This window comes from Scaptodrosophila lebanonensis, unplaced genomic scaffold (assembly GCF_003285725.1).
Source record: "Scaptodrosophila lebanonensis strain 11010-0011.00,11010-0021.00 unplaced genomic scaffold, SlebRS2 tig00000113-arrow-arrow-pilon, whole genome shotgun sequence".
NCBI lineage: Eukaryota > Metazoa > Arthropoda > Insecta > Diptera > Drosophilidae > Scaptodrosophila > Scaptodrosophila lebanonensis.
Genome location: NW_022060575.1, coordinates 1,886,568 through 1,898,458, shown reverse-complemented (window position 1 = coordinate 1,898,458; position 11,891 = coordinate 1,886,568). Strand labels below are relative to the sequence as shown.

Below are 11,891 nucleotides of genomic sequence, written 5' to 3'. Positions count from 1 at the left end.
ATTCAACAATTTTATATTAGAATGAAATAATTTTATCATCGAAAAAAAAACCCAAGCTCGTACTTTCTCGGACTTCCAAGAATCTGGATACCAAGTTTTGTTATTCTAGCTCTTATACATACTTTCTGAAATCCTTGCGTTCATACAGACAGACGGACGGGCAGACGGACACACGGACACTTGTCATCCAGATCAAGAATATATATACTTTATGGGGTCGGCGAATCTTCCTTCTGCATGTTACATACTTTGCACAAACCTAATATACCCTTTTTACCCAAGGGGTTACATTAAAGCAAAAAAAAATGATGAAAAAATATTGAAATACGTTGGATTAGAAATAGCCCCTTCACCAATTCTATTTGCATATTGGACCCACTGTGCACCAGCGTTGTCGTCGTCATCATAATCGTGGCCGCCTCTGCGTGTTGCGTTTGCACTCCAAAGCAAACCACGCGCATATTTTTCAATTATAGTTTTATAACAATTTTCTCGTCATTGCTGTTGTTGTTGCTAAAGACAACTACTTACAACTGCACAGTTTTAATGAAACTTTCTACCTTGTTATTGTCGCTGCTACTGCCGCTACTGCCGCTGCCATTTGATTGTTGTTGTTATTTCTATTCATATATGTACATATACATACTCTTATTTACATTTACTTGTAATTCTTTCACTTTTTTCGGTCCACCACCCACCCACACACATCGAGCGAGGCGTATTAGTTGGTGGGACATGGGCGTGGAAGCCACCCACTCGGCATCTTTATTTTCATAGCAAATCACATCAGCCGGCAGAAGCATTTAAGCTCTGTCGTAATTATTATTCACAATTCGCTTCCCTCTCGCATCCTCTCTCTCTCTCTCTCTCTCTCTCTCTCTCTCCAATCCGCTGCTCTTGTTTACTCTTTTCACTTTTACTGCCACCCCCTACGGCGGCAGTAATTAAAATTTCGCATTGCACTTTTCACTTGTTTGTGCAATTCGCGTCTCGACCATTTTCACCAAATGCAATTTTTCCACTCTGCCTCTTGCAACACTTTCTCCAAGCACACGCCAATTATATGGACGTCCCTTTGCACTGAGGAGGCTGTGGTGGCTAGAGAGGAAGAGGGGTGGGGATGGGTTTTATCGCGTGCGAGGGAAAGAGGTTGCAAGTTTTTACTTGGCTTGGCAACTTCTGGCAGGCTAATTGTTTTCCTCTTGCCTACTCAGTTGTTGTTTTAGCATTTTAAATGGCATAAATATGAATATACGAAAAAGGAAATATATTAATAGTTAGGCTTCAGACTTTTTAGTCCGCAGGTTATATAAAAGTTGGTGCTTTTACAATTCCTTTTTATTGTTGCTGTTCAACTTTTTGAATTTGTCATGCAAGTATGTAACAAAATGCTGAAAAGATAATGTGCCAGCAATAATTAAATAAATTCCCATTTACCTCCAATTGCAGCTTGAGTCTGTGAGCCTAAAGTTAAGCTCCAGAAAGTCTTCTGTCGCACATGAACTCGTGCAACAATTTCCTTTAAAGCCGCCTGTTTAATGCAAGTTAAATGTCACAATAAATAAACTCGATCACCCTTGCCACAATTTCAAGCGTTTTTGTCATCCTCTTGCTCATTGAACCGCATAAATCAATAACACGAAATTAAAGCAATAACAACATCAAGTGTCTGCTTCAAAGACCGGTAATAAGATACTCTTACTTTTACATACAAATCAGATGTTTTTTTTGGAAATATTTCCAATAGAAGTAAAATAGTTGTCATGGTAGAGATTTGCTGACACTTTTTGTAGATAAGGATTTGTGTGAATTGTCTTACTTGCAATGCCTTTAAAAGTACTAACGAACCGAACAGATAAGCAGATGGGTATTATCTTGGTAGATCTGGAAATGCCATCAGGCAGTTGGTGATGTTTCAACACGCGCCGAAATAGCTCAGTTGGGAGAGCGTTAGACTGAAGATCTAAAGGTCCCCGGTTCAATCCCGGGTTTCGGCAAATTAGTTCTTTTTTATATTTGTTAAATCCTGAAATAATCAGACTGATAAGCAATACTATGCTTCTAATATTTTTAAATATTGCTAGGAATTGTAAAGTAATGTAAGAAAGCCAAACTCTTTGGTTTTCCCTACTTTTGATTGAGGGCTCATATTTTGGACAAAAATATTCTTATCTAGTATACCTTTTTACCCGTTGGATACAGGGTATGAAAACAAACAAAGTCCGAACGGGATATTTCGTCACTATAAAAATCAGAAGTACAACATATTTTTGATAGTCATTACATATTTCAGATGAAAATACCAATTATTTATATATAGTCAAAAACTAGACGTTTCATTTATTTCGAAGTCTGTTTGTGGAAACCAAAACATTTCCAGTTTAAGAACAGTCGTGAGTGAGACCATATTTTAAAATATTTATTAACCGAAAATTGAAACCTTATAGCATTCACAACATTTGTTTAATATTTTCGTAATTGTAAAAATAACAATTTTGAGTCTATTATGCAATTAAATAAAATATTTCAAATGATATAAGTTTCCTCTATATACAGTTTATAAAGACAGCTTATAGGTGACAAGGACTGCCATGATTCACCGTATGCTGACCAATACAAAATTTAAGTTAAAATACTCCTAGGAAGGGTATTATAGAACTGGAGCAATCAATAAATACAAAAGCAAATACTGTAAACAAATAGCCAACATTATGTAAATTAAATATTTGCCAGCAAATACAAATAGGAACACAAACACTTGAGTCGTGAAGTTGTGAGAGTTGAAGGAGGCACACACACATACACACGCACACGCACACAAAGACAGACACACACGGGTGAACTTTGAGTCCTTGGGCCTTGAAGGCAGCGGCAATGCGATTGCATAATCGACTCAACTCGTTTCCGTTCGAATTCGATGATTTGCTAAATAGCTAAAGAGGCCAAGCATCAAACGCATACAAGCACAAGTTTCAAGGATACGTGCGTGTACGTCTGCCTAATGTGTATATACTATATCTGTGTGCGTGCGTGTGTGTGTGTGTGTGTGTTTGAATTGTTGGCCTAAATGAATAAAAACTTGCGTGTGGCACGAAGGGCAAAGTTTTGTATCCTTGTTGCTTGCTTTTTGGGCAACAAACTGGAGAGCAACAACAGCAAATGGCTATAAGCTACAACGAAAGAAGAAATAATGTTTAAGGACATTAGGGATACACCTGTCGATATTTTTACAGTTTGGCGTGCGCTCGTTTGTGTTCATTAAAAAAGAGACGCTACCCTCAATAACCGGTTCCATTGGCTGACCAGCCCCGTCCATGCCCCCCACACGCTCCCTTCGCTGTGTGTCCTTCGTCTGCCATTTGCGAAACAACAACAAATGATACGCTGCTTGATTCGCAGGAAGCGCAGCATTTCCGCCTGACTCAGCCAACAAACCCGTTTGCAGCAATCCTGTCAGTTGGCGCAGTTTGCCAGCTTGCAGTAAAGATGGTGCTCATGTCCTTGTACCACACATGCTGCGCTCTTCTTGGTCGGGTCGCGTGTTTTTATACTCTGTACATAAAATGTAAAAGAGTATATTAGGTTTGCGCGAGCTGAAAAATATAACAGGCAGAAGGAGGCGTGGCAGACCCCACAAAGTATATATATTCTTGATCAGAATGACAAGACGAGTCGATCTATGTCCGTCCGTATGAACAACTGGATCTCAGAGACTATAAGAGCTAGAGACACCAAATTTTGCACAAAGATGGCTTATGTGTATATGCTGTGCAAGTTTGTTTTATTTTTTTTGATTTCCTTCCCCTTTCCTCCTATGGGGTTTTTCTCGATTTTCCATTCGTATAATCGCCTATATCTCGGAGACTATAAGACCTAGGGACATCAAATTTGAAGTCCAAGATGCCTTATGTGAATATGCAGAAAATGTGTTTTTTTTTGGAATCCCCCTCCACGCCCCCTCTCCCACGCAAATCGTGTTTTTCTCTAACTCCCGTAATTCTTGGAAATTCAAATTTGGCAAATACCCCCCAGTTAGTGATTATGTGTCCGTATGCCAAGGTTCATTGGGAGAGACCGGTTTAACAGAAAGTTATAGCCATAAATATAATTGATGCCCAGGCACTGCCCGCAGCTGTTGTTGATATTGGTGATTTGGTTGACTGCAAACATGCTTACACAGACACGAATAGACATGCATATACTCACACAGACGCAACATGTGGAATTATACACCCTTTACGTGAGTTCGAATACCGAAAGTAGTAAAATCGATCAAATTTTTTTTTTAATTTTCTTAATTTTTTGTAATTTCGATAATTAAACTAAGCATATGTACAGAGTATTTCATAGTCGGATCACCACACTTTAGCTTGTTTTTTTTTTTTAATTTTCCTAATTTTTTTAATTTCTATAATTACTCTAAACATATGTACAGAGTATTTCAAAACCGAGACATCCGACTTCAGCTTCTCTATTTGTTTTTTTTTTCTTAAGGTCCGGACGATTGCAGTTACTCGCTTTTCAATGTTATCGTCTTTTTGTTGCCACAACCAGAACTGCTCCATTTCGACCAACACAAGGCACTGTAACCAAAAATGTAATCACCATTAAGACTCATTACCAACGGCAACCGAGAGCAGACCAGGTCCTTCCATGTAACTAAGTTCATTTTGTTTTCTCTGTACGCCGTTCACGGCACAATCCCCATAAAATATATCTCCGAAACTTACACAACGACAATGCGCAGCAACAGAGACAATGGCAACACAGTCATAACCGTATGCAATGCAAGTGTAGATATGTTTGTATGTATATGTATGTGTATGTACGAGTATGTCTATTCACCTAATATACCTATATTAAGACAAAACTATATATGCCCTGGCTGATACTACTGTGTGATTCGTCCTTTTATTTGTTAAGCTTTGAGTGTAAGAAACGTGTATTGAACAGAGTTTAGAAAGAGTAAAATAACTAAAGCTTAGTTTTGTTAACTTCAAATGATGATATTGGTTTTGAAATAAATACATAGTGCATGAAACTATGAAAACATTTTGTAACGTTGCCAACATGTTGTAATGTTGTAAAACATGTGTATGCTGAACTCAATAGTCATTGAAGTCTCCCTAAAAAGACGAGACAGAATCACATTAAAAGCTAACGAAAGTAATTATAAGGGGTAATCTTGTAACGTCTGGTTATTTTCAAATCTAAGATTCCTAATTGGAATTTATTCTTCTCTCGTTCTATACAACAGATCATGACAAATTTGTTGTTGGAACAACTGTTAGATTACAAGTTCTTTGAACCAATATGTAAATAGCATGACCCAACAAAAATTGAATATAAAAATAAACATTAAAAGGAACAAATATTAAATTGTGCAATACAAATATATTCAGTTTTCATCGACTTCTATTCAATTCCACGGAGCGTATTTGGAATGCACAGTGTGTTATGTTCAATACTCGTATGTAGAAATAAATATGACTTACTTATATAAAAGGTATATATTGCTCATATAGTTAGTATAGCCCGATAAATTTGCGGTTACTTAAATGTCAGAAGAAGCGCCACTCGAAAACATCCCATTGGTGCATTTTAGTTCTGAACATAGTTGTTGGGTTCTGGTCGGCAACGGAAATAAATGTTGAAACGCTGAACAATTTGTTTGTCAAAAGTTGCGAGGGGCGGACATGGCGGACATGGGGCGACTTGTACAGTTGCCGTCACCGATGCCTTGGCAAGAAATAAATTCCGGCTGTTTTATTGTCGTCTAGCGCCATTAAAAGAAATTTCGCATTGGGATCTGGAGGTGGGAGTGGGGGTGGTGGTCGTATAGCGCCCGTTATTGACTTCGTCGGCGCCAGGGGACAGTCACAACAGAAAAATGAATTCGACTGCCAAATTGTTGGAAATAATTGCGCTGCAGCTGCAGTAAAATCCAACCAACCAGGCGTAATGTTAACGCCAATGCCGGCTAACAATAAATACCAAAAATGAACTCGGACTGGTGGAGACAACCTTGAGCTAATTTGGCCACGTTTATTCTTCTCTCGTTCCAGGCGGCCTGCCACTGCAGCCAGCAGATCGCATTCCGCCGCTGGCGGCAACATGACAGCCACTAAGTGGGACAACGCCGGCAGGCAGACGGTCCATAAATAGACGTGCAAATCCAGGGAGCAGCCCCAGGCGGAAATGCTTGAGGCATCAAAGCCAGCCACGTTAGCAGCGGTAGCGGCAGCGGCGACATTTGTCAACATGCCGGCCGACAGACGCCTCAACGGCGTCGTGCTCGGCGTCTGCTGCGATCAGCTGCGTGCTGCTCAGCGTCCCCTCCCCATCGGGCTGACAAGCACAATGATGACAACAACAACAATGCCGGAGCCCATGGAGAAGCACCTGGAGGAGCGACGACGATACTGGCCACCGCCTTGCTTCATACTGCTGATATCCTTGCTGGAGGTGGGTGTACGTGTACATTATAGGACATCAATTGAAATCAAGGCTGCGTGCCTAGAAGCTCTTAGGTCGCCGGGATCTGGCCTGATTTTCCTGCCACACGACCCTCTAACCCCAACAGCCCCCCTAATGTGGCACATGTCGCGGGCGTACTCGTAATATCCAAAGGGCACACAAAATGTTGCGTTTTAATGTGATTAAAATAATGCCAAGGGTTGATTGAGCGCGCGCCACAGTGGCAATAAAAACTCAACACCCTCCTCAATGTGGATACAGAAAGTGGAGTGGTGCGTGGTGTGGGGATGGTGGTGGTGATGGCGGTGGGGGGTGGTTGAGAGCGGGGCAGCGGGCAGCACATGTTGACGTTATGTAGTTAAGTTGCCATGACATCGATGCTCGGATTGCAAAACAACCAACACAACCACACACACGCTTGGGTGGGCCAAAGTTTTTGTTTTTTAATTGCTCCTCACTCGTACAGCAGACGCTGACGCCCCCTTCGCATCATCCTTTTTTAAATGCCCCTCCCGCTTATGCAATCTAATTTATGCGGTTTATTGTGGCTGCTTTTTTTCTTTAAATGAAGAGGAGCAGAAAACAAACACAATTTCTATTCCGTATCTCGTGCACTTTGTGAAGAATTCATTGAACCCTGAAGTGCCGCCAACACAAGCTAACAAACCCCATTTTCTGGCTGGGACTCCCTGCAGCTGTTCAGGATCTTCGCTCTGCAAGGAGGCAGGGAAGCGAAGTGAGTTCATTTGTTTAACAGTAAAGGATGCAGTCAAAGGGATAGGAGTAAGTGCGCCGAGCAGCTGAAGCTGCGGTAGTTGATTGTTCAGTTTTAAGTGTGTTTGTTAAAGTACGGCCAAAGCTGGAGCTGTAACTGCGACAGTCGTTCATCGTATTACTAAAGCGCACACAAAAATAACTTGCGAAGAATATCTCACAGTTCTCATATCTTATTAAACGACATTTTGGAACCCTTGGAGCTTGCATTATAAATATTTTACATCACTATGCATCTTACAATTATATACAAACTTATACAAATATTTTGTTCATCAACAAAGTTTAACTCAATAGAAGTAGAACGCACCTTTCAGTTTCTTAATTAGCTCTCAAAGTTATACGATTTGAAATTTTTGTAATCATGAACAAAATACTAAGCTTATTTTAATAAAAAAAAATGCGTTTTATCCATTTCTTTAGATCCACTGGGATTCTAGAAAGCAGTCTTCAGCATATCCCAAGATCTTCGCCAAGTCTCTCATTTTAATCGTTATGTAAAATCATCGTTTTTGTCATTGTCCAGTTACATTGCATATATGTATATATTGGTGTACTAATAATGGTTTGGGGAAACATTTCTATATAAAGTGAATAATGAATTCAAGTTTCTCACTTTGAAAGGGGCATGCAACTTATATTGGTTGTTTATTTTTCTGACTTAAGCCCATTACGAATCCTTCTTTAACTTCGGTCGTTACTTCTGGCATGATTGCAAATTATTTCCGCCAACTCGGTGGCATCTTACAATGGTCGAGGGCTGAAATTCCAGACCTGTGGTGGTGGAGGCTGAACTCAGTGCGGAGGGCAAGGGAGGGGTATAATAATAGTTGATCATATTTCAGGGCCAAACACTTGCACAGGCACACACAGGCGAAAAGGGCCGAGCTCCAGCCATGAGCACGGCAAGCAATTTTGCGCTGTCTTGACTTCTGAGGCAAATATATTGCTGGATGGGCAGAGGAACATATACGAGTATGTATGCCCGACTCCACTCGCACTTCGAATTCGCGCGTGCTTCATCGTCTGTGTGTCAGTTGGTGTGTGTGTGTGTGTGTGTGTGTGGGTGTGAGAGTGGCGTGCATTTGTAAATGGCTCTTGGCTTCCGGGTAAAGGACACCATAAGTGAAACGGGAGACGGACCGCCCAGCAGAGTGCGTGCGAAAATCCAACACGTTCGCGATTTGTTTTCGCAAACAACATGAGAGAGTCAGCTGTTGGTGTGATTCCCCATTGCCCCACACAGACTGACCGGCGGCCACACAATACGAGTTCGAGTGCGAGTACGAGTGTGTCTTCTGTTTGGGGAAGGGAATCGGGAGTGGGGCGCATGCAATTTTCCACGCCGGCTCCGTCTGCCACGGCGTCTCGCCGAAATGTGCCACCGCACATTTTTGCTGCTCGAACGGCTCTGCGGACGGGGCATTTATTGTCTGCCACGTCTACTGCGTCTGCCATGTCTGGGTCTGCCGGCAGTCTCAGACTGCTGCTACCCCCGTTCATTCTGGGGTTGCTTTGTTTGGGTTTTCCTTCTGCCTTTTCTTTCCTGTCGCGACTGTGGCGCCGCTGGCAGCCGTAGACAACCACACAGACGACAACAACCACAACGACGACAACAACGAAGTCAACTGCGGGAAAGCAGCTCGCTGCAAAGGGCAAAGAAAATTGTTTCGTATTTTGATGGTTTTATTGCGAATAGCTTTTGGCCCCTTAAAAGGGCGTGCTCCCCCTGCCTATCTTATAAATGGAATTGTTTTTAGATTTGTTGCGGTTACTCCCGCCGCCCAACTCACTTGATTAATCGGCTCACGTGGGCCAGCAGCCATTTGCCAAAATTTGCCAACACTGTACCACAGGAAAGTCTAGCTTTACATCCAAATATAAAATTATTATAGACTTTGCGCACCAAAGTTTCAAATGAAATTGAAGCTATAAACCATTTATTGTGTTTTATAATCATTTTTAAAAATTTCTTTGTACATGGCTATTGGTTTGCGGTTTGTGCTTCTGTTACGCAATCAAAACCATACATTTTGACGGAAATGGTCATTATTGGCGATGGGGACGTACAGTATTGCAATATTTGGCTTCCCAGAAGCATTTATTTAAAACATATCCTTCTATATGCGGCTATTAAATTGTGAAAATTGATTAAATCAAACAAAACGAAACAAACCGCTTTAGAGATTTCTTTTAATCGCCCACCAGAAAATGTTTATGCATTTCTGTAAAAAACAAATTCAGCATTCTGTGCCTTATTGAGACCATTTTGGCACTAAGCTTTATACAGCTTTTTTCACCATTCAACATTTTACGTTCAATATTTCAGATTGGAATCTTTGTGTACGAATTCGATGAGCTTGCAAACGGCGACTCGTGGCTCATCTACCGCCCGGATCGGCGACTCCAACTATGGCGCTTCGTTTCCTATGCCCTGCTCCATGCCAATTGGCTGCATCTCGGATTCAATGTGGGGACGCAGCTGCTCTACGGGGTACCACTGGAACTGTTTCATGGATCCCTTCGAATTGGCATCATTTATGTGGCAGGCGTCCTAGCGGGTTCTCTGGGCACAAGCATTGTCGACTCCGCGGTGTATCTGGTGGGGGCTAGTGGTGGTGTTTATGCCCTTCTATCTGCCCAACTGGCCAATATCCTGCTTAACTTCGGACAAATGCGTCATGGTCTGGCCCAGCTTGTTTCAGTTGGCATTTTCGGTAGGTTGGCTACGCAATAAGCATTCCTTATCCATCTTATTCCATAAAAACTCCTCAGTGTCCTGCGATTTGGGCTTCGCACTGTACTCGAGGCAGTTCTCCATGGAGACTTCACTGCCTGCGGTCTCGTATATAGCGCACATGACTGGCGCGTTGGCCGGCTTTACTGTGGGCCTCTTGGTTCTACGGAACTTTGACGGCGGATCGCACACCAGACTTTTGCGGTGGCTGGCTTTGGGAGTTTGTGCGGCTTTCAGCGTTTTTGCTATTGCCTTCAATCTTATCAACTCGGTGACGGCCCAAATGCTGGCCGAACAAGAGGGTGAGGTCATCAAGGAGCATCTGCTGCACGATCTGGGCATCTCGTAGATAGTTGTTGATGAGCCCACAAACGGTACCTCCTGAGTTTACGAGCAAACTGTTGTGCTTTTTTGCAAAAGACTGAGAACTTATTCGAATCAGCAGACGGTGCATCAAAGAGTCTATGAAGGCAACTTCGACTTGCGTTAATATCTGGATAATACTCACACCTACTATATCATACATAGCCTAGTCAATAGATTTAAAGAGATCCTAAAAAGTGCTCAAATGTATCTCTAAGAACATGAGTAATTCACTGATTGTATATTTTCTTTACTTGGTACGCTCAAACTATCTCTAATGTCATAAATGTCAATAAATAATATTTTACAGTATTGCCAAAGGAGTAGGAAGACCCATTTGCTCAATGCGTCAGGGCCGAGCGAGGCTCATTCGAATGCAAGCGTTTCAAAGACTTTCCAATGAAATCTATTTGCATACTTGTATTCATGTTTGTACTGGTAGTTCAGGCCAACAGATATTAGGAAATGAAAAGCAATAAAAGTCAGACATTAGCATAACTACTACACTACATAAGTATATATAAATATAAGTATATATTTACGCCAAAGTCAAGATTATTACATTTTATGGTACTAAATGCGCTCTTCAATGAGCTTAGATAGGCTACTAGATAAGAATCAGAAACCGAAGCTTATTATACTCAATATCTGATACAAGCAACGAAATAAAATATCATAAAATCCATTATCTACAAAAAAGTGTTTTACTTCAAGCGAGAGTTCTTCCATTTATTGATTAAATTGAAGATAGTTTCGTTAATCGTTACTGGCGTTAGTAAACATTAACCTACTTCTTAACACATTTCAAGGAAATAGAATTAATCGATTGTCACCATCAAACGCCCACAATCTCAGGTCTGAGAAAGAGAGAACGCTACAGTCGAGGAAGCCCGACAGTGAAATACCCTGTACCCAGACACTGAGTTATATGCGGAAGCAAAAAGAAGAAGAAGAGCGAGCTTGATGCTGCAGATTGTGGGCGTAGTACCGGAGTGAAATTGTTTCGCAAATAATTTTTCTAAGAAATAACCGATTTGAATGAAATTTGAAACAAAAAGTAGATAATTATATAGAAATTATGTGTGCAAAGTTGGGTTAATGTAGCACCTATAGACCGCAGACGGACATGTGTAGATCGATTTCTCTCGTCATGCTGATCAAGAACATAAATACTTTATGGGGTCGCAGATGGCTCCTTCTGCCTGTTACGTACTTTGCACAAACCAGGGTATAATAAGCCAGAATTCCCGCTTCGAATATTTTCCTGACATTTACCATCAATAGTTCGTTATAACATACTTGTTCTTTTGCTCGCATTTTGGCATTCATGGATAAAATCCGCAGCAACAACATTCTCATTCAACACTTTTGTTCCTAAATACATACATATGAACCAATTACTGTAGTCTAGCATTTCCCACTTTCGTTTTCAGTGACGCTATGCAAATATTCCGATATTCTCACATTTGGATTGGATTTATGTACAGATATTACACATTCATATGTACATAAAGTATGTATATAGACTCTTCAAGAGTCG

At 41.1% G+C, this 11,891-nt stretch overlaps 1 protein-coding gene and 1 non-coding gene across 2 annotated transcripts; both read left to right on the top strand.

Annotated features, from left to right (window-relative positions):
• The first annotated feature begins 1,924 nt into the window (after nt 1-1,924).
• Nucleotides 1,925-1,997, top strand: Trnaf-gaa. Its single transcript has one exon. It is a non-coding gene; the product is annotated as a tRNA-Phe (tRNA).
• A 4,201-nt stretch (nt 1,998-6,198) lies between these two features.
• On the top strand, nt 6,199-10,890 carry LOC115628434 (protein rhomboid). Its single transcript, XM_030524522.1, has 3 exons — nt 6,199-6,465; nt 9,581-9,968; nt 10,027-10,890. The coding sequence occupies exons 1-3, from the start codon at nt 6,199-6,201 to the stop codon at nt 10,335-10,337; spliced, it is 966 nt and encodes a 321-aa protein (XP_030380382.1). The 3' UTR covers nt 10,338-10,890.
• The last annotated feature ends 1,001 nt before the right edge of the window (nt 10,891-11,891 follow it).